The sequence below is a fragment of the Cucurbita pepo genome, chromosome LG17 (genome assembly GCF_002806865.2).
Source record: "Cucurbita pepo subsp. pepo cultivar mu-cu-16 chromosome LG17, ASM280686v2, whole genome shotgun sequence".
Taxonomy (NCBI): domain Eukaryota; kingdom Viridiplantae; phylum Streptophyta; class Magnoliopsida; order Cucurbitales; family Cucurbitaceae; genus Cucurbita; species Cucurbita pepo.
Genome location: NC_036654.1, coordinates 6,606,551 through 6,628,230, shown reverse-complemented (window position 1 = coordinate 6,628,230; position 21,680 = coordinate 6,606,551). Strand labels below are relative to the sequence as shown.

The window sequence follows — 21,680 nt, the reverse complement described above, 5'->3', positions numbered from 1 at the left end:
TTGATATAATATTTTTCTATAATGCACGACAAATTTAATACTTTTTAGAGGCGAGGGCAAGAAAGGAATTTCACCTACAAAAAATGGGCCCATTTTCTTATGGGCTTTTGGCCCGTTTTCAAGAAACTACCCGTCTTGTGAAGAAGAAGAAGAAAGGCAACGACGGGGAGCAGACAGACGCACACAGAGCGAGAGAAAAGCGATGACGACGTTGCGCAGATTTTGCTGCAATGATCTTCTTCGATTCACTTCCGTCAATCTTGATCACCTCACTGAAACCGTAAGTTTCTCTGTCTGAATTCCAATTTTCTTCTGATTCTCAAAATCATTACAGTTCTCCATTTTTATCGCACTCTGAATGTTGATGTTGATTCAGTGTTGATGCAATCTTCTTTGTATTTTTCTCAGTTCAACATGTCCTTCTACATGACCTACTTGGCTAGATGGCCTGACTACTTCCATGTCGCCGAGGCCCCTGGGAGCCGCATAATGGGATACAGTGAGTATCGGTATTTGTTTGTTTCTTTCTCTACTTCTTCTTGCGTGGATTGGTTTCTTTGTTAGATACTCTGTTTTAGGCTGAACTATCGACCAACCGAAGCACACGTTGCCTCAAATTTTCGCCGGTGGCTTCTTTAAATTGTTCATTTTAAATCAGAAGCATAATGGCTAGGACACGAGAATTATGAGTACCGGCTGTGAGGAAGCGTTTGGAACTTTCTTTTTGGTTTGGAGTGTAGGTGTGGAGTTGGTTTATCAAATGATCTAAGGCACACACATACACAGCAACTCTAGCCGAAACATTATGGAATAATTCGATTTTTAAAACTCCTGTTAATTTTATTTAACTTATCATGTTCATTCTCATCATTGAATTGTCAATTCACCCTTATACGGATTTTTTATTCTCTTTGCTTGACACCAAATTATAAAAGAATCAACAAGATAGATATATCGCAGTGGAAACCAAATTTCATAATTTCATGCTGTTTAAAGTTCGTTGATTCTTGTATGATTTTCCATTGCAGTCATGGGAAAAGTTGAGGGACAAGGCGAATCATGGCATGGTCATGTAACTGCTGTAACTGTTGCTCCGGAATATCGTAGGCAACAATTAGCTAAGAAGCTTATGAACCTGCTTGAGGATACTAGTGACAAGATGTAAGATGGACTTGATTATATATCTTGTGGTAGTACAATTAAACCTTGAAAAAACACTTATTCTGGTTTAAAATTTAGTTTTTAATATTGTTTTTCACTCCGCCTTGATCTTTATGTTTAATGAGAGGCTTTTTGCTTTCTGGCAGTGATAAAGCTTATTTTGTTGATCTTTTTGTGAGGGCATCGAACACCCCTGCAATCAAGATGTATGAAAAGGTAGGTTTTCTCTTCGGGCAGTCAACCATGCTGGTCTTGTAAATTTTTTTATTTTGCAGTGTTGTTCAATCTTTTATGCTTCTTTAAGAAATGTGCTAGTGGAGTTGCAAAATACTGATACTTTACAGAGGGAACCCCAGCCCCAAACAACCTAGAAGAACGCTTTCCAATTGTTGACAATACTAGAAAGGTTGTAATTACGAATGAATTTCCTATGTTATACCCCAAAGAGAAGCAGTAAGCTGTACATTTCTACTATAGGAATCAAGAGACAAAAGCTTATCTTCAAAAAGTCTCTGGCTCCTTTGCAACCGCAAAATATTGATTCTATGATACTTCAGTGTTAATAAGTCTATTAATACTTCAGTTCTGTCAAAGTTGTATCTCATCTGTACGAAATGTCCGGGGGTACAAAAGGTCTAGGTGGCATAAGTCAAAGAAAGATCGTAACTATAGAAAAGATTGTTCACGCTACTACGAGTAGAGATTAGAAAAGCAGTAAACATCCACACATAATATGTCTCTCTCCTCCCCCTGGACCAAACATCATATACAGTCGGTTTAGTAGTGTTTGCCCAACCCATTTCAGCCTTCCTTCCCTAGAGATGAACACAAATCATCAAAGAAATAAAGTTGTTAAGCGACCTAGGGAATACCATATTTAGGCTGAAAATAGTTAAAAGCTTGATGGGACTCCAAAAGATCAACGGATCATTAGTCTCATCTACCTTCATACCCAAGCTACACCAATCTGGGAGAAGGAAGTTAGAATTCCTTGTTATAGGAACTGATGCCTGCTAGTGTTAGCAAAAGACACCGTGTCAAGACCTGAGCCTTTGAGGTAATTATGTTTCCATATGATATAATCTGACGTAACTTTGAAGGGATACCTGCCTCGGACTTTCGTTGAATACAGGAAAAAAAGGATCTTGAATGGTGAAAATAAGTCTTAGGAATCACTTCCAAACTTCGATGTCTTGCTGGTTAGTGGCCAACAAAGTTCCAAATTTTATCTCCCTAACCAATTCGGGCGGTCTCTATTATATAGTCAATATAATTAATGCTTGGTTTGATACTAATGAAAAACAACAGGGTGTTATCACTAAAGTACGGGAGCCATCTATACCCTCTTTGAATAACCAGTTGAGGTAGTTAGCCCAAACACAAACTAGAAAGCAAAAAGTGGCCTCTCTTGCCTAAGCTCTTTGGAAGCAATGATCTTACCTCTAGATCTCTCATAATTGGTGTTTGAAACACCACCGAGAAACCCTTTCTTCCATTTTATTTCCATAACTTCAAACTCTTATGATAGTATCTAAAAAGTTCTAGTTGACCTTCTCATAAGCTTTTCTACTATCAAGCTTGCATATCATTTCCCTCTCTCAACTCTTACAATCATCAACAACCTCATTAGCCGCAAGGATTGATTCCCTGATTTGCTTAACTAAAACTGATTGAAAGTAGGAAATAGTGGACTGATGCACGCATTTGATTGCTTGGCAAAGGTTTTCAGTGTCAAAATAAGCACTGGTAAATGAAATGTGATAACAATTTACCAATTCAATTGTACTTGTTCTATCTTCTAGTATTCATTCAAGGAAATCGTGGACTGATGTACGTTTTTGAGTTGCCTGGCTATGATTTTCAGTGTCAAAATAAGCATCAGTAAATTTAGAAATGTGATATTTACCAATTGCTTCATTCTATCTTCTAGTATCCTTTCATTCAAGGATAAACTGCTATTCCATTCGAACTTTCTGCAAGGGGCATCGGGTTTATTCCAGCATTACAATGTCGTCGTACTCTTCCGAATGTTTTGTAGATTCTGAAATGTCGTCGTAGAGCTCTTCCGAATGTTTTGTAGATTCTGAAATGTCGTCGTAGAGCTCTTCCGATTGTTTTGTAGATTCTGATACCCTAATTTCTAACATTTAGTAATGGAAAAAATATATCTTTTCTGTTTATTTTAATGGCCGATAGTCCTTCCTGGAACTAAATGTATTTGTAAGCTCTTTTTGGTATCTTGCCACCCCCCCCCCCCCCCCCCCCCCCCCCCCCNTTCATATGCTTCCGTAGCTTTTCTACATTAAATTTTGTAATTATTTCACTGTTGAAATACTAACCTTGACATGTTTAATGTTGTTTTCCTCTTCAACCAGCTCGACTACGTTATCTATCGGCGTGTGCTACGTTATTATTCAGGGGAGGAAGATGGATTAGGTGAGTCCACCCTACCTAAAAGAACGAACGAAAAGTTATTACGTAATCTCTTAATTAACCCTATTCCGGTATATATTCAGATATGAGGAAAGCATTATCGCGGGACGTCACTAAGAAGTCCACCATCCCACTTAAAAGGCCAGTGACTCCCGACGAGCTCGAATACGATTAACTACATATAAATGGAGTTTTGACGAAGAAGAAACATCAGGTGCTCATGAGTTGGGGATAATCATCTTGAAAACAGGTTGTGTCATGTATGTGTATCCTAAATATGTTTCTGAACTCACATTGTCTAAAACCTTTTACTTGCAATATAGATAAACTTGAAAATGTTAAATTTCATTTACTTCCTTTTTAGTGATTACCTAATGTCGTCGGAATGCTATTTTTTCACAAGATAGAAGGTGTTTAATATCCTCAGATGTTGCTGATTCTCCAAAATGGGCCAGCCCATATTTCATAAGGCCATGGATTCTCCAGAATGGGCCAGCCCATATTCCATAAGGCCATTGATTCTCCAAAATGGGCCATCCCATATTTCATAAGACCATTGATTCTACAAAATGGGCCATCCCATATTACATAAGGCCATTGATTCTCCAAAATGGGCCAGCCCATATTTCATAAGGCCATTGATTCTACAAAATGGGCCAGCCCATATTTCATAAGGCCATATATTCTCCCAAATGGGCCAGCCCATATTTCATCAGGCCATTGAGTCTCCATAATGGGCCAGCCCAGTTAAATGTGAGTCTTGTCAGAAAATACACATTAAATCCGTTTGTGGAAATTTTCAAATATTTGGACATTTGTAAAAATTTGTTTAATTAATTTATATATTCATGTAAACAAATTTTTAGCTAAATTTATTGTTTAATAGAAATTTTCAAAACTTTTTATAAATTTTTCATAAATTTTGAAAATTATCTAATAAATTTTTAATTTCATATCGGTGTAATTAACGCATTTTTTTAATTTCATTTATTTTACTTTTTTGCTTGCTAAAAAGACGCTGTTACCAATCAGACCGCCAAAAAGAAAATGGTATCTCTCCGATTTCCATTCTCGTTTCCTCAGCCGCCAAAGCTTCCACGCCATGGCTTTCTCCGCCCCTCCTACGCCGTCGTCGCGGCCGGCGGCGCTGCGGCAGCAGCCGGATTCGTCGCTGTAACTATAAACTCGACGAACCAACAATCCCCATTTCTCGAAAGTGCATTTAATTTGCTCTTCCGAAGTCATCCATCGCCCCTATGGGCTTCTCTATCTCTGGCGGACAATTCAACCACCTCTTCAGTTGTTGACTCCAAAACTGGAATGTCATTTCCGTCTGTAATTGGAGATTCTCAGCAGCTTCTCGGAATTGGGTTGCGGAGAAAGGCGATTTTGGGACTGAAGAACATCAATGTTTATGCATATGGTATGTTAATCATTCCACATTTCCACTTTTAAGCGAGCTTTCTATATTTTGATTGAATGTTGAATTTATGCTGATTGAATGAAGTGATCGACATCTGTGAATCGTATTGGATTTTCAGTATCAGGAAGATTGTAAATAGTATTGATTAGTAATGATCTAGGGCTTTGGGAGACTGTTAAAATCTGTTCTTAATAATGGCACTGGATGGCCCATCCAAAGTTTGATGTTATTTCCCACTTGAAGTCATGATTCGAATTTGAAAGTTGTGTAGCATCTTCAGTAATTCTCAAAAAATATCAAACAAAGCGAAGAACAAAAGAAAACAGATAGAATGTTTCAAAAAAGGAAACAAAAGTGAGTGGAACATGATAAGTTCCAGTTCAATCAGATCATCTTCTTGATGACTATGATGATAAGCTGTAGATTGATTGCTTCTAACTCAAGGGGAGCATTTGTGCTTCCAATTGATATCAGAAATGAACTCAGCCTAGACTTCAACATCTTATAGTTCTAGCTCTGCCCCAAATCTACCCAGGAGTTCGTTCATTTTAAGACATAGTTTGGAAAAAACAATGGAATGAACTTCCATTGGGTTGAAGATGGAAATAGTAGGTGGTTGAAATTCGCCCTAGTTCATGAGTTACAATCTTTGTTAAAAGATAAACTCAGTATGTTATTGTAACGTTATTGTAACGGCCCAAGCTTCCCGCTAGCAGATATTGTCCTCTTTATTTAAGCTTTCCCTTTCGAACTTCCCCTCTAGGTTTTTAGAACGCGTCTACTAGGGAGAGGTTTTCATACACTTACAAAGAATGTTTCGTTCCTCTTCCCAACCGATGTGGGATTTCACAATCCACCCCCCTTCGGGGCCCACGTCCTCGCTGGCACACCGCCTGGTGTCTGCCTTTGACATCATTTGTAATGGTTGAAGCCCACCGTTAACAGATATTGTCCTCTTTGGGCTTTCTCTTTCGGGCTTCCCCTCAAGGTTTTTAAAATGTATCTATCAGGGAGAGATTTCCACACCCTTATAAAGAATGTTTTGTTCCTTCTCTAACCGATGTGGGATCTCACAATCCACCCCCCTTCGGGGCCTAGCATCCTTGCTGGCACACCACCCAGTGTCTGGTTCTAACACCATTTGTAATGGATCGAGCCCACCGCTAACAGATATTGTCCTCTTTGGGCTTTCCCTTTCGGGCTTCCCATCAAGGTTTTTAAAATGCGTCTACTAGGGAGAGGTTTCCACACTCTTATAAAGAATGTTTCGTTCCCTTCTCTAACCGATGTGGGATCTCACAATCCACCCCCTTCGAGGCCCAGCGTCCTCGCTGGCACAACGCCCAGTGTCTGGCTTTGACACCATTTGTAATGGTTCAAGCCCACACCGCTACAGATATTGTCCTCTTTGGGCTTTCCCTTTCGGGCTTCTCCTCAAGGTTTTTAAAACGCGTCTACTAGGGAGAGGTTTCCACACCCTTATAAAGAATGTTTCTTTCCCTTCTCTAACTAATGTGGGATCTCACAATCCACCCCCCTTCGGGGCCCAGCGTCCTCGTTGGCACACCGTCCGGTGTCTGGCTCTAATACCATTTGTAATGGTTCAAGCCCACCGCTAACAGATATTGTCCTCTATAGGTTTTCCCTTTCGGGCTTCCCCTCAAAGTTTTTAAAACGCGTCGACTAGGGAGAGGTTTCCACACCTTCATAAAGAATGCTCCGTTCTCTTCCCCAACTGATGTAGAATCTCACAGTTATGTTTTGAAATCCGAGATGGAAGGGTCAATATGTTCTTCTATCTTTGTGATATTGAAAATGTTTCCATGTTAAAGCTACTCAAATGATTGGCTGTAGGTGTTTATGCTGATAACAATGACATAAAAGAATCACTGAGTGAGAAGTATGGAAAACTCAGTGTCTCTGAACTACAAGAAAAGAACTTTGATAAAGATATCATGGAAGCTGATATATGCATGACTGTTAGACTTCAAATAGTCTACGGAAGACTGAGCATCCGATCTGTTCGAAGTGCTTTTGAAGAATCGGTTGGAAGTCGACTCGAGAAGTTCGGGGGTTCAGACAACAAAGAATTGCTTCACAAGTGAGTCATTATCTTAGTGTAATATATGTAAAAGCCACACACTCTATACCCTACTCTTGATCCTTAAACCATGCTTCTTTGCAGATTCACTTCCCAATTCAAAGACGAGTACAAAATACCTCGAGGGTCCGTGATCGATCTCTCCAAAGAACGAGGCCATGTCCTCCGCACAATCAGTGAGATTTCGATTCTTATTATTGCAATGATGAATTGTTCTATACATTATTTGTGGTGAAAGAGAAGGTAGTAGAGAAAATAAGAGAATTGAATAGAGGATTATAAACGGTAAATTACATCCCACGAAGAATTACTTGAAAGGAGTAGTCCCACGTTGGCTAATTAAGAGGATGATCATGAGTTTATATGTGATGTCCCACATTGGTTGGGGAGGAGAACAAACCACCATTTATAAGGGTGTGGAAACCTTCCCCTAGCAGACGCGTTTTAAAGCCTTGAGGGGAAGCTCGAAAAGAAAAACCCAAAGAGGACAATATTTGCTAGCGGTGGATCTGGGTTGTTACAAATGGTATCAGAGCCAGACACTGGATGATGTGCCAGCCTTCTCGCTGTTCCTGAAGGGGGGGTAGACACGAGACGATGTGTCGGTAAGGACGCTGGGCCCCGAAGAAGGGTGGATTTGGTGGCGGTCCCACATCGATTAAAGGAAGGAGTGCGAGCGAGGACACTGGGGCTCGAAGGAGGGTGGATTGTGATGTCCCAAATTTGTTGGGGAGGAGAACAAACCACACTTTATAAGGGTGTGGAAACCTTCCGGGTCGATTTGGTGGCAGTCCCACATCGATTAAAGGAAGGAGTGCCAGCGAGGATGCTGGGCCCCAAGGAGGGTGGATTGTGATGTCTCAAATTGGTTGGAGAGGAGAACAAACCACCCTTTATAAGGGTGTGAAAACCTTCTCCTACGCGTTTTAAAGCTTTGAGGGGAAGCCCGAAAGAAAAAGCCCAGAGAGGGCAATATCTACTAGCGGTGGATCTGGGTCGTTACATTATAAGCAAGGAATACATCTCTATTGGTACGAGGCCTTTTGGGTAAACCAAAATCAAAGTCATGAGAGCTTATGCTCAAAGTAGACAATATCATACCATTATAGAGGGTTGTGATTCCTAACGTTACTTTATCTGCATGTCTTTGGTTTGTTAAAAACATGTCTGAATGCATCAGCTAACCAACTGATGAACACTTAGTTCATCATCTTGGAATGTAATTTAGCCCATAGCTCGGTTGAATGACTCGAACGGATTAAAGAATAAAGTTTTTATTGTATTTTTATTATGATTTTGTGCATTTATGTTTAAAATTTTTGCAGTTGATGGGAAGGAAGTGGGAAGCATAGAGAGCCAACTACTGTGCAGAGCCATTTTAGATCTGTATATTGGTGAAGATCCATTTGATAAACAAGCCAAACAAGACATCAAACAAGCTTTAACTTCTATTCTTCACAACTAATTTTTTTTTTTTTTTTTTTTTAATTATTGTTGGATTATTTATATTTTTGTCAAATTGCATTTTTAATTGTTTTTATTAAGTGTGACAAAAATTAAAGATTAAATGAATTCCCCGTGAAATTAACGATTTAGCTTCTAAACTTTATTTTGTAATTTAAAATTTATAACAATTTAATATATAAATTTAAAGTCATTCTACTTTTTAGATTTATAATAATTTAATCTCCATAGACTTTATTTTATAAACATACTAAGTCCCTTATTAATTTAAAAAGAATTATTATATCTAAATAAATAAACAAAAATTAAATTATTACATACTAAACTTTAAAAATACAATGAACACACATTCAATCCATTATTGTCATTCTTTATAAAAGACACTAACTTTTGGTAAACTTTAATTAAAAGGATAAAGACATAATAATAATAATAATAATAACAATAACAATAATTGTAAAAGGCATAATTAAAAGCAATAGGTACTAGAAATAAACTTAGTGTCACTACCTTTTTTTTTTCTTTTTGTCTAAATTAAATGAAATTTCAAATTTAAAATTCATACTTTTCTACATTTATTGGTTGAATTATTATGCTATAAAATAATTAGATCACTCATTATCAAAATAATAATAATAAAATAGACTCCTGCATTATTTTCACTACCGAAAAGCTAACAAAAAAATAAGATCACACAATATCTACCACTAAAAAATGTGAATACATGAGAAATAAAATTGGGATCGAAGATTTTATCTTCATTGATATTCACAACATTTAAATAGGATTCAAGATACTAACTAATATGTACAAAAAAAAATATAAGCTAACTAAATCTTGAGAATAAAATAAAATATACTACTAATCAAATCATAAACGGAAAAATATTATCAAATATTTAAGATATATTCTCCGACTAATATATTCTTGGAATATTAAAATATCTTCTAATTCAAACTAGCAAAAGTTTCACCTTTTCATTGTTTCTTCTTCGTTTCTCCTCCCCCTTCAGATATTTGTCTCTTCTTTCCCTGTTGAATGCAATAATTCTGAGTCAAAGGAATATATTTCTCAACTATAATAATATCATATTCACAACTCTAACCTCTATCACTAGACAATATATATTTAACCCAAAAAATGGCCCTAATAATGTGCAATGACTTACAATATACATCACCTAACTAACCAACTTCTAGTCACTACACCTAAACTTCCAAGTTTCATGATTTTCTTCATCAAAAATCCATGCCCATTTATCGTTATGCTCCTCGACATGCTTTTGGCGAATCCCGCATCAATATGTCCTGGTGGTTGCAAACTTTTTGAGCCCTCGATCCCCGAGAATGTGTGTCGTGTCTTTTGGCAAGTCTAGAAACCATCATGGTTGGAAGCTCCTTAGAAACTAACCACATACGAGGTTCAATTTCCACTGGTATTGAGCGCTCACCACTTGTAGAGTTGGGATCATCCTTCAAAACTGCTGGAACAAAAAGGGTCTAGTATTTGAGTTCTGAGAGATGACTGGGGCATGTGTTCAAGATTGAAGGCACGTTTCTACCACAGACAGGAGATGATTTCTGACCAGCTCCGGTCGATGAGCTTTCGTCCTGCTTTGGTTGCGCGGGAGCAACTGATGGACTGGTTTTACTGCTTGTGTTTCTTAATTTTCCACTGGTAGATGAAGAGTGACTGCTACTAGGAATGTGTTGCATCTGAGTAAAGGCTGGCTTGAAATCTCCCCGAAACGATATCTGGGTCTGGCCTTGAAGAGTACTTCCCTTTGGCTGACTGGAGTTCTTATGGACTGCAGTAGAGGAAGAAAGATGGAGGGATGTTGTAGGGACAACAGAGGTCACCATTCTTCCCGAGTTCGACTGGATTGATTTGTCGCATTGTATCAATGGTTTTGAGAAGCCAGGAGGGGGATTACAAGAAAACTTGGTTGTAGCTGATGAGGGCAAGCTACTATCAGTTGGTACTTTAGTACGAGGTGCCATACGAGACGACATGGTTGCTTGTTGATGTTGGATACCAGCAGGTCGATTTGTTGTTAAAGCAGCAGAAGGGGATGGCCAGTTTACAGAGGCAGAAGATGTCATGAAGTTAAGGGTCCTTGCAGAATTACCAAAAACCAGAGTCTGCCCTGAAGTAGCAGAAGGCTTTGCAGAAGAATTACCAGTGTTCCTATCGATATTACCCGAAAGAACGAATCCATTCCTTCCATCAGAACTTTGGTGATTCTTGTGCTTTGTAGCTTGTGGTGCAGCCCTCTGTACATCAGGAAGATTGTGAAAAACCGTTGTATTGTGCGCTATCGGCGTGAAGTTGAGGTTCGAATGGGTACCATTTCCATTATATGAACCAAAGGACATCGTGAGTCCCTGGGAAGGAACCAAGGCAACCGTGTTCTTCAAATTCTGTGGATGAGACTGTTTCTTGTCCCCACTGTTTCCACCATTGCCAATATTCAATGTCGCTGATGGCATCAAAGTGAATCCCAGTGCCTGAACAGGCAAAATGAAGTTTTGTTCATGAGCACTTTTCTGTACCGGAGCTGCCCGCTTGTCAGAAAACGATGTCGCATCTTCTCCACTGGCCTCACTCTCATGCTTGCAAGATTGGTTAGAGAGTGACAAATGCTGTTCTGTCGACTGCTTTACTTGCATACCATTTGATGGCACTAAATTGTTCCCAGGTACATGCACACTCCATTGGTGCTGCTGAGTTTGTGGTTGTTTATGGGAGCCACTTGGTTGGTGATGAGATTGAGTTTGTGCTGGCTGAATCTGGGATGGATGGAACAGCTGAGATGGATAGAAAGAACAATTGAAAAGAGGCAAGGGTTGGCCATTGTTTGCTCTGTATGTTGCAGTAGTTCCTGCAGCAGTAGGAAAGGTGAATGGATAGTCATTGTTCTGAAGCTTTGCCAAGTACGGAGCTTCAATCGAAACCACATTTGGATGATTATAGTTCATGTTACTAGATACTGCAGGTAATGCTGGAAAGCTCACGAGTGTTCCACCTTCTGGATTATTGCTGAACAGTGATGTCAATTGTTTACTAGATTTGGTGGACCCAGATTGATTTCCAGTGGCAGCTGTCGGTGCTTGATACTGACCAATAGGGAATATGAATCCAGAGCCAGGCTGCAGTAGAAAGAAAATAAGGAGAATAAAATTTTCGCTGTTATGAACAGACCCACCAATTGAAAAAGATTACATGCATTATGTCGAGAAAATATTAAGATCGCACAACAACACACACTCGATCACACAAAGAACAGGAGAGAGAAAATTCAAAGAGGAATATTGGCTAATTTAAGGGCATGGCTATGGTAACATGTTAGGAATCACGGATCTCCACAATGCTATGATATTATTCACTTTGAGCATAAGCTCTATGGCTTTGCTTTGGGCAACTCATAATCATTTCTTAAATTAGCTAATGCAGGACTCCCTCCCAATAATTCTCAATAGAAAATAGTCGAGAAGATCGTACCACCATTGAGTTACCAAAAGATGCTCCCTGTCTCTGCTGAAATACAAGCTGCTTGCTTTTAGCCATATCAGCAAAATTTGCAGCCTCGGAGCTTTTATCATTAGTCACATTCCCAGAAAAGTAACCTTCACTTTGCTCTCTCTGTTGCACAGAATTTAGGCTCATATCCAAATGATTTGCACCCAATGGGTTACTCATAATCATGCCTTCTTTTGAGGACATGCTTTTGAGTTTGGCCTCTGTAAGAGATGCAGAAGCATCCCCAGCTGGGTGGAAATAGTTCGTCTTTGTAAACTGCTGGTGTAAGTAAATGTTTCGGGCAATGTCATAATGAGTCGAGCATCGTTTCGGCCGAGGGTGTGACAGGATGAAATTTGGATGCTGCAAGTTTTGAACATACAATAGCAAATTCAGTGATGAATCCACAGATGGAACAAAGATTTTACCAGTCCTGAAAAGTACCTGTAGTTTGGAGGATGATTTGTCAACACTATCCAAAGGAAGAACTGTCCGGAAATGTGAGCTGAACCTGAATTATATGGGGAAAAAACGAATACATCTCACTTAAATGTGCACAGGAAAATTCTTTCAACAAAATACATATAAACCAAGCCATTGCTTTCAATACAAAGTTCTAAAGAAGTGATTTCTAACCCGACAGGAGGAATTTCGGTCGTTGGCCAGCCACCCAGAATAATGGGCGAGCGCACTGAAGTGGATGATTCTGTGGAAAAGAACAATCATCACAACAGTTGAGAGGACAGTTAGCCATATAATTGTGTTTTGTTCAACATATTGAATACAATTTCAAGATGAAATAATGGGTACCATTTTTTTCAACTGTGCTGGCGGCTCCATTAGGTTGCTGATTGTGACTCTGTTCTTGAATTATGATGCTATTATTGCTATCTAATTGTGATTTCTCCATATCCAGTTTAAGGAATTCAATCTTTTTATCACTTGTCACCATCTTATCTTCATAGATCACTTTTTCTTTTTCCTTAAATCCTTCTACTTCCTTTTCAACCTACACCAGATTTATTAAAGCAAAAAAAAAAACCCCATTAATCAAAAGTTCAAAAAAGAAAACAAAAACTGCGAATCCACCATTTCTATTTCCAGATTCAAAGGTTTAGCATCCAATACCATATCAGCCAGCCCATCCCTTTCTGGCGATGTTGGAGCCGGAGGAGCCTGTTAAACAAAGGCAGTTCTTAGAACTTTCACACTAAAAATTCAGAGGAAATCTAAAATGAAATTTAAAACTGCAGATTCTGACCATCAAATCAATTTTGAATTTCTGTTCTTTCTGGGTCTCAGCCTCTGGAATCCTAAGAATGCACACAAAGTTAGATTCAAATTGATTGTTTCAGGAACGATTGATGGATATGAAGATGTTATTTCGCTTACAAATTAGTTGGTGGCGAATTTTCAGGATCATTCCCTTTGTTCTTCTTATTTTCATCTCCATCAGTGCAGACCTCCTGCGCTGGTTTACTTTCCTCAGTTTTACGTTCATGAGAGACAATATTCATAGTAAAATCAGATGCAGGTTGCTCTGATTCTCCTTCAGCTGTAGCTTCTGACGAATCGTTCTGAGCCAGAGAAGAGGAACTCTCCACTTTGTTCTCCACAGCTACAATGGAAATTGACGTTATGAGTACAGGATGGGAATAGAGAAAGGCATAGAAGTTCCAATCGGAAATATATGCTTTGATCTCAAGGATTTAGAATACTCACCAACATTAAGCAACAAATCAGAGGTGGCACCATTCTTCTGAAGCGAAATAGAGTTCTGGAAGGCAGTATGTGAAGAGTTCGCCGTTGTAGATGTAACTGAAGACTTGGCACCGTCACAAAGAACACTGGAATTCTCTGTTTCTTGGTTCGATGATGGTTTCACATGAACTTCTTGTTTTCTTGAGCACTGTGATTGTTTCTTCAGTTCAAACAGAACCTCAGCGATCTCAATCTCAATATCCCCCTCCTTCGCAGAGGGAGAAGAATTCTTGGACGCTTTCATCGATCGAGTCTTAGGTCCAGTTGATTTCTGAAAATTCGCGAGAAAAGAAAATGACAAAAGTCTCACCAAAATTTCCAAAACATATGCATTGAATAATGATAATAAGAGAGAAAGAAAAGGCAATGAACTAACCATTTTCTTCTTAGCCGAAATAATGGAGGTCGATGGCGAAACGACCTCAGCAGACGACCTCGCCGGAGAATCGGACTGATTCCGATTGCTGTGGTCGTCGGCAATGTCTTCTCCGGCTCCACCAACACCACTATTTCCTGAAACCGTGCAATTATGTGATCTTTTGACAGAAGCTGTAGAGAAAGAATTAAAAACAAACTTCACCATAATGAACCAGAGCATGATTTCAAACAAAATACAAACATAAGAAACCAATCGTCTTATTATCTTCATGCTATACCTGAGCGTGCCTTTCTCGGAACCGGAACACCAATCATCGCGTCGTCAGCAACCTTCCATTGTTGCTTCACAACTCTCGGCGGAAGAGAGTTTCTCCTCATGTTCTGATTCGAAGCAGAAGAAGCCGTAGTAGAAGAAAGAATCCGAGAAACTCCTCCACCGTCTTCAACCTCATCACTATCTCCATCAGCAACAATATCTTCAGCACTGGTATCTCCTCCTTCTTCGTCCACCTCTTCTTCTCTATTTTCCCCTCTCCTACTCCGCTTTCTCTGACTCGCAAACTCTCGATCCCGATCCCTCTTCCCTCCCTTATCCCTTAACCGCACCGTCTCCTGCAACTCCACCTGACCTTCCTCTGCAACAAACAACAACCGTCAATAAAGAACTCACACACAACCAAAAAAAAAAGTCAGAGAAACGAAAATAATCAAAGTTCAAACCAGGTAAATCTCTGAAGGCCGTAGCTCTACTACGTCGCCGTGAGGATCCATTGGCAGCCACTGTACTAGACGAACTCCTCGCTTCTCTGCTTTTCTCCATGATCATGCGTCTCAATCATGAAATTTCAAACTCTCTCACAGAAATGAATCAACGATTCCCCTCACTTCGTGAAGTAAAATCAAATCCACCTCGCCGGGAACTAACAGTAAACTCCGGCGAACTCCCGAATGATGAAACGCACAGCAAAATCCTCTGCCTCTTTTCTCTCTGTTCTTCGGTGTTTATTTTGTGTGCTTTTATGTGCTTTTAATCTAATCACTTTCTTTTACTTTTCTATTTTATTTTATTTATTATATATATTTTTTTAAATTGCTTGGGAGAATTTTACACTTCCACGCAAAACCTGCTTGGTAAATGGACGGCTGAGATTCAATGGAGGGGGCTGCCTAACTATGAAATCATGGAAATCGAAAATGAATCGAACGGCTGTGATTGGCCAATGCCAGCAAGGCAAAGGCAAAGGCAAAGAGGTCGATTTTCGATGGAATATTGCCACTTCGCACACATAAGCCACGTGTAAATTTATTTTATTTTATTGATTTTTTTTCGTTATCCGAATCGAAAAATAATTTTCTTTTTCTTTCCTCCAACTCCACTCGCCACGCGCCTTAAAATGCGTGACCGGATAATCTCTCCACTCCTCACTTCCCTATCAAATTCGGTCCGAGGACAGTCCCACAGTTGCTGACGTGGATCTGAGTTGATGAGACCACCAATTCCCTTTTTTTTTTTTCAATTTACATTAATTAAAACTTATTTTAATAAATTAATTAAATTACAATTTAACATTTTTATAAATATTTACTACAATTATCGAAACAACCCTTTAAACTTTCATAAATAAATTAAATAGAAATTTAATTAATATAATTATAAAATTTTATATTAAAATTTTAAATTTTAAACAACATAATAATCATTTTATTTATATCATTATATAAAATTCTAAAAAGTTCCATTTATATTATAAAACTTTAAAAACATTTCTAATAATTTACTATTATTAATATCATTATTCAAACGGTAATGTGATAACTTTTAAAAAGTGTTTTAATAATTTACTATTATTTAATGTCATTATTCAAGTGGTAATGGTGACGTGTTCTTTATACTATTAAGCCATGATTTGGCATAAAGAAAATAATATATAAATATATATATATATATGACGATGGCTTAATTTTACATTAAAATATTAGAAAATAAATTTAAAAATAAATTTATAATTCAAAAAATTTCTGAATAAATTTAATTAATATTCGTTTCTTAGTACATAAACATTATTTAATTAAGATGATTTAGGTAATTAATAATTTTTAATGGTGTGTTGAAAGTAAATTAATCTTTGTGTGAGGTGAATTAATTAGTGGTTAAAAAATATGGCCAATTAATTAATAACTATAATTAATTAATAATTCATAATGGAATATATAGGAATTTGGGAATTTTTTGGCCCCACATGAAACACTCATAGTGCCTATCTATAATTAAAATATTTATATATATTAAAAAAAATAAGAAAATATAGATTTTAAGATTTGATTTCATTAATTTAATCCAATAGTCTAAACATTATGATTTTAAAAATTATTCAATTACTATTTTAAAAGTAAATCATATTATAATGTCTACTTATTATATTTTTTTCAAGCAGCAATTAAATTTGACGTCAAAATTATTTTTTATTTTTTATTTTTAAATCACATCCGTGACCTGAAAATCAACCGTCCGTCCCAACAAATATCTTAGGAAATAGGAAACAGGCGCAGCCCGTAGCCCAACTGTTTTTTACAAGCCACTCAGAGATAATCAAGTGGGCCCAGCTGACCGATTCAGCCAGTCAATTCCATTCTCAAAATCCCCACTCGACAAATATTAATTACATGCAAGCGGGACCACCGATGAACCATTAAATAAACGGATATGATCGATCGTATTAATACAACCCACTTCCAAACCGTACGATAAGAATCCTACGTGGCATATCTTAAAACATTAAAAATAAAATAAAATAAAGAAAGCTCTCTGAACTGGCAGCCATAACCACCTGCCTCCTCGGTGAATCAAATTAAAACCGTGGGTCCCGGTTGGTCGCCTACCGAGCCGTCACCCTCTGTACTCACGCGCCTTCAAATGCTGACGTGGGCACTGCTAGAGAGTAATCATACGCCGCGGGCGTAAACATTTGGCTCCGTGAACCGGTTTTGACTTTCGGTTAGTCAATCTCAATCCAACGGCTGAGATTGAGCGTGACGTGTTGAGAAAATCGCTGTGGAAGAAGCGACGGGACCCGAGGCGTCAATCACGACGTGTCGCTTTGCCAGCGTGGAAGCTACTTGAGTGGAGTGTGTGCGTAGAAAGAAATTGTTTTTATCCTTATTTTATTCTTTTTTTTTTTTCTATCGGCACCCACTTTTATATTATTTATATTATTCATTTAATTCAACCGCCTTCCATTTCTTTTGTCTTATTTATATTCTTCAAATACGACTTGCCACGTCACTATAAATATTCCTTAAATTAAAATAATACAATATTTATTTATACGGGATATGCTCGAATGATACCAATATTAAATATTCAAATTCCTATTTTAAAATAAAATAAAATAATTCAAGAGTAATTGAATAACTATTTTCTTATTATTTAAATAAAGAAAAAAAGTAAAACTAAATTCGAAAAAATATATAATAAAAAAAATAAGTTGTTCGCCATAAAATATGCCTCGGAGAAAACAAAGTCATAATATATAAATATAATATATTTATTTATTTATTTAAAATATTAAAAAATATCAATAACTTAAAAGATTAGCTTTGACAATTTATTTATCTTAAAATAATATTATCCTTTTCCTTTTGTCTTTTGGGCAATAAAAAATGGTGGCCAAAGAAATATTATTTTAATATAAATATTTAAAAAATCATGATTTTATTAATTAGTTATTATTAAAAGTAAAAACATTATCTTTTCTCTTGCCATATTTCCTCTCTAAATAATATATATATATATATATAATTAAAAAATGAAAAAAAAAACATCCATTAGGCTTTTTGATAATTTTTAATTATCAAATAATAATACACTAGACAAAATAATCCATTCCCTCTCCCACTTGCCCAATTTTCAAATATAATTTATTTAATTATCTTTTATTATTTTAAATCTTATTTTATTAAAAATAAATAAAAAAAAAAGTTCCAATTATTACCATAAAAAAATGAATTTTAGGCTAATTTAATGATAATATTTAGAATTTAAAAAATATTTAAAAATTTAAACCATAGTGAAATAAATATTAAAATATATAATTATTTTTAATTATTCTAAACAAAGAGACTTACACGCATCTTTATTAGATTTAAATAGTAAATTTTAATTCATCTAAACGTGATTATTTATAAAATAAAATAAAATAAGTCATTACTAATTATTTTAAATAAATATCTTGATCATATTTAATATTTAAATAATAAATTTCAGTCCATATAAACGTGATTATTTATAAATGTCATTACTTTGTTTAATATTTAAATAATATAATCATCAATTATTTTATTTTGACCTAAGTTTGGTTGGCATATTATTTAATATATATATATAGGACTAGAAGGACGTTTAAATATTTTTATATATCAGTGGATGGAGACAAATTCACCATTATCATATAATATTTATTAAAAAAATATTAAAGTAATTGAAACTATACAATAGCTTATTAAATTCTTTTAATATTATTAATTGGACCATAGGTTTGTCTTTTTTGTTACCACACATTTATTGAGTATTTTAATTTGTACGCTCCGTTTGTAAAAACAATAAATCACTCTCGAAAATAAATTTTACAAGCGAAATTTCTGGTTAAAGTTTAAGAGAAAAGACATCTTACTCTTTTACGTGGGCCCTACTATTCTCGAAGATATAGTTCAACTGGTAAAACTTTAATCAAAGGTTGATGTGTCATGTGTTTATTGGTGTATTCAATTATTTATCGCGTTTAGATACGGTAAATTAAGAATAATTTTAATACAAAATTTAGGATATATAAATTAATAAATATAGAATTTATAATTATATTTAATTAATTAAAAAAGACATGAATTCTTTAATATTCATGCGATAATTAACTAAACCATAAATGTTAACGTGTCAATCTTTAAATTCAAATAACAATTTTTTATTTAAATAAAATATTGCAATAAAAAATTATAAAAGAATAAAGTATTATGCATTTAGGTAATTTATTATTTTAATATGTTGGTATACAATGAGTTGGGATATGGGCTATATTACATATTCAAATAACATATTTTATTGGTATTATTTTACATTATATTCTTCATATATTAATATTAAAATAAAAATTATTATTTAAAGGCACAGGGTGATGGGGCAAGTAGACATAAAATATTAATTTTAAAGTTAAATAATAAATAATAAATAATAATAATAATATAATTCAAATGGCCATTTTGCCCCCACCAAAATTTAAAATTACGTCTAAATTCTAATTCCACTATTTTTCTCCTCATTTATTCATTTTATTTTATAAAAATAAATATTTAATTGGTTAGTGCCAATATAATACATAAAAATAAAAAATGAATTATATATATATAATTTAGCATAAAAAATATATCAGAATTCAGTTGTTCTTGTCTTAGACTAAGCCCACTTGTGCATAGGCCCATAGGCCCAACATCCTATCCAATCTCAGCCCACATCCGACCATTCGAACAAAGTTTACAACCCAATCCTCTGTTTTTTTGGGTTGATTTAGGTTGAGCTGTCGGGTTGTTCTTTTTTTTACTCTAAGTATTTAAAAAATATTGTTTATCCACAATACATATTACGTCGATAACTAAAATCTCATAAAATTTAAATATCAAATATTTATAAGTCATAATGTATCAGTAACATCGGTTGCAAACGATAAATATTTTTAATATTTTAAAAAGTAAGGTAGGGTTGGATTGTTCGAGTTGACAAATTGATTAGACTTATGACTGACGTTCACAGACAAATTATTTAGATTTACGAGTGATGTTCTAACACAGAGATATGTTCTTAAAGATTTTTCATATTTAAAAAAAAAAAAAAAAAAAAAAAAAAAAAAAAAAAAAAAAAAAAAAAAAAAAAAAAAAAAAAAAANTATGGCTGCTCAAGGAAACTGTTATTTAGAGCAAGGAAAGTGTTAGGGTTTCCCCATCCAAATTCATTCCTGGTTTGGTATTTGCCAGCTAAGCTAACTAAGGATTTGATCGTGTTACCGAACCGTTCAAGAATTATTCAAAATTGTCTCTTAGTTATATACTCGTGATCTTTAGTGTTTAGTCGATGTATACCGAGCCTTCTCTTTCTAGACTCATCAATTTCTTTCGTCAGACCCGGAAGGATTCTTCTATCCACATGGCTAAGTCAAGGTCGTGATTCTAATACCATTTGTTAGAGACAACGAACCTTAACACGTCTTCATAATGATATGAAATTATCCACTTTGGACGTAACCCCCTCATGGTTTTGCTTTTGGAACCACCTAAAAACTCTCGTATCAATGAATACGTTATCCCTAATTTAGGGTATAGCATCCACCCGTTGAACTATGCTTAAATTGGTAATATAAATTAGGAAAAATGACCGGATATGGAAGTAAAAATTACCATTTTTGTTAAATCGGAAAAAAGGTAAATAAATCAATAATTGAATATAATATATATATATATATATATATATATATATATATATATTATATGTGGAAATTAAAAATATTTTATGAGATTTTGGTGGTTAAACTCATTTATTATGGAGGCCTTGTGATAGTTATTTTTCACAAATAAATAAATAAAATCCATTTTTTATATAAAATAAATATTAAACAATAATTTTATAGATAAATTACATATTTAGGGTATAAATTTTTAATTTTATGTTTGAATAATAATCTATTAAATACAAAAAAAAATTATTAAATATTTTTTAGAATTTAATAATATATTAAATTCAAATTTTTTTAAAAAAGAGTTACTAAAATAGTGTCCTGTGTTATTTAATGTTCATAAATAATTTTCTTATATGCTGACTGTATAAATATGAAATAATACGTTAAAATTAGGATCACCGACATAAATATTGTGAATAAATTAATAAATAAAATGATTTTATATTTTCGTATTAATTATTTTGGTATTTAAAATTTAATAGCCGATTCCTCTCTCTTTCAATTATTTACTCAGCCTTTACAAGTGAAGTCATTAATTATTGTAAATTTATTATGTTCGTCCATCTTTATTGTGGTGGTATTTTGGTCTTTTCACTTATTGAAATCTTAAATTTAAGGCTGATTTTACAGCCATCGTTGGTTCTTTTTAATTAAATACAATGCGTCATTGACATTAATGCCCATTTTATTATTATTATTTTATTTATTTTATTTCTAATAATTTTATACCAGAAATTTAACTAATTCTGAGCCTTCTAATTTCAAAATTATTTAGCGGGTCGGTTCACGTGTTGACTTATTTTTTGTTATGTCAAGTTGACCTATTTGATGTAACAATCCAAGTCCACCGCCACCGCTAGCAGATATTGTCCTCTTTGGACTTTCTTTTTCGGGCTTCCACTCAAGGCCCACCGTCCTCGCTGGCACTCTTTCCTTCCTC

General features: G+C 35.3%; 3 protein-coding genes across 6 annotated transcripts; 2 read left to right on the top strand and 1 right to left on the bottom strand.

The window, feature by feature from the left end:
- Window positions 1–151: 151 nt before the first annotated feature.
- On the top strand, window positions 152–3,957 carry LOC111778181 (N-terminal acetyltransferase B complex catalytic subunit NAA20-like). The gene is made up of 6 exons (XM_023657865.1): window positions 152–280; window positions 409–499; window positions 1,029–1,161; window positions 1,308–1,377; window positions 3,537–3,597; window positions 3,678–3,957. Exons 1-6 carry the CDS (start codon window positions 203–205, stop codon window positions 3,767–3,769), a joined length of 525 nt encoding a protein of 174 aa, XP_023513633.1. The 5' UTR covers window positions 152–202; the 3' UTR covers window positions 3,770–3,957.
- Window positions 3,958–4,614: 657 nt separating this feature from the next.
- On the top strand, window positions 4,615–8,618 carry LOC111778925 (fatty-acid-binding protein 1). Its single transcript, XM_023658935.1, has 4 exons — window positions 4,615–5,017; window positions 6,872–7,118; window positions 7,203–7,294; window positions 8,444–8,618. The coding sequence occupies exons 1-4, from the start codon at window positions 4,642–4,644 to the stop codon at window positions 8,581–8,583; spliced, it is 855 nt and encodes a 284-aa protein (XP_023514703.1). The 5' UTR covers window positions 4,615–4,641; the 3' UTR covers window positions 8,584–8,618.
- A 1,011-nt stretch (window positions 8,619–9,629) lies between these two features.
- LOC111778437 (protein TIME FOR COFFEE-like) lies at window positions 9,630–15,263 on the bottom strand. 4 transcript variants are annotated; one of them, XM_023658259.1, is made up of 13 exons: window positions 14,961–15,263; window positions 14,519–14,875; window positions 14,239–14,411; window positions 13,824–14,133; window positions 13,494–13,719; window positions 13,363–13,414; window positions 13,230–13,277; window positions 12,912–13,110; window positions 12,738–12,807; window positions 12,546–12,612; window positions 12,084–12,464; window positions 11,608–11,731; window positions 9,630–11,463 (listed from the first exon to the last, which is right to left on the bottom strand). In XM_023658259.1, the coding sequence occupies exons 1-13, from the start codon at window positions 15,064–15,066 to the stop codon at window positions 10,082–10,084; spliced, it is 3,495 nt and encodes a 1,164-aa protein (XP_023514027.1). In that variant the 5' UTR covers window positions 15,067–15,263; the 3' UTR covers window positions 9,630–10,081. The 4 variants fall into 4 exon arrangements, with proteins under 4 accessions (XP_023514027.1, XP_023514024.1, XP_023514025.1 ...); XM_023658256.1 differs by having other exon boundaries at window positions 9,630–11,731; XM_023658257.1 differs by having other exon boundaries at window positions 9,630–11,731; window positions 14,239–14,375.
- Window positions 15,264–21,680: the final 6,417 nt, after the last annotated feature.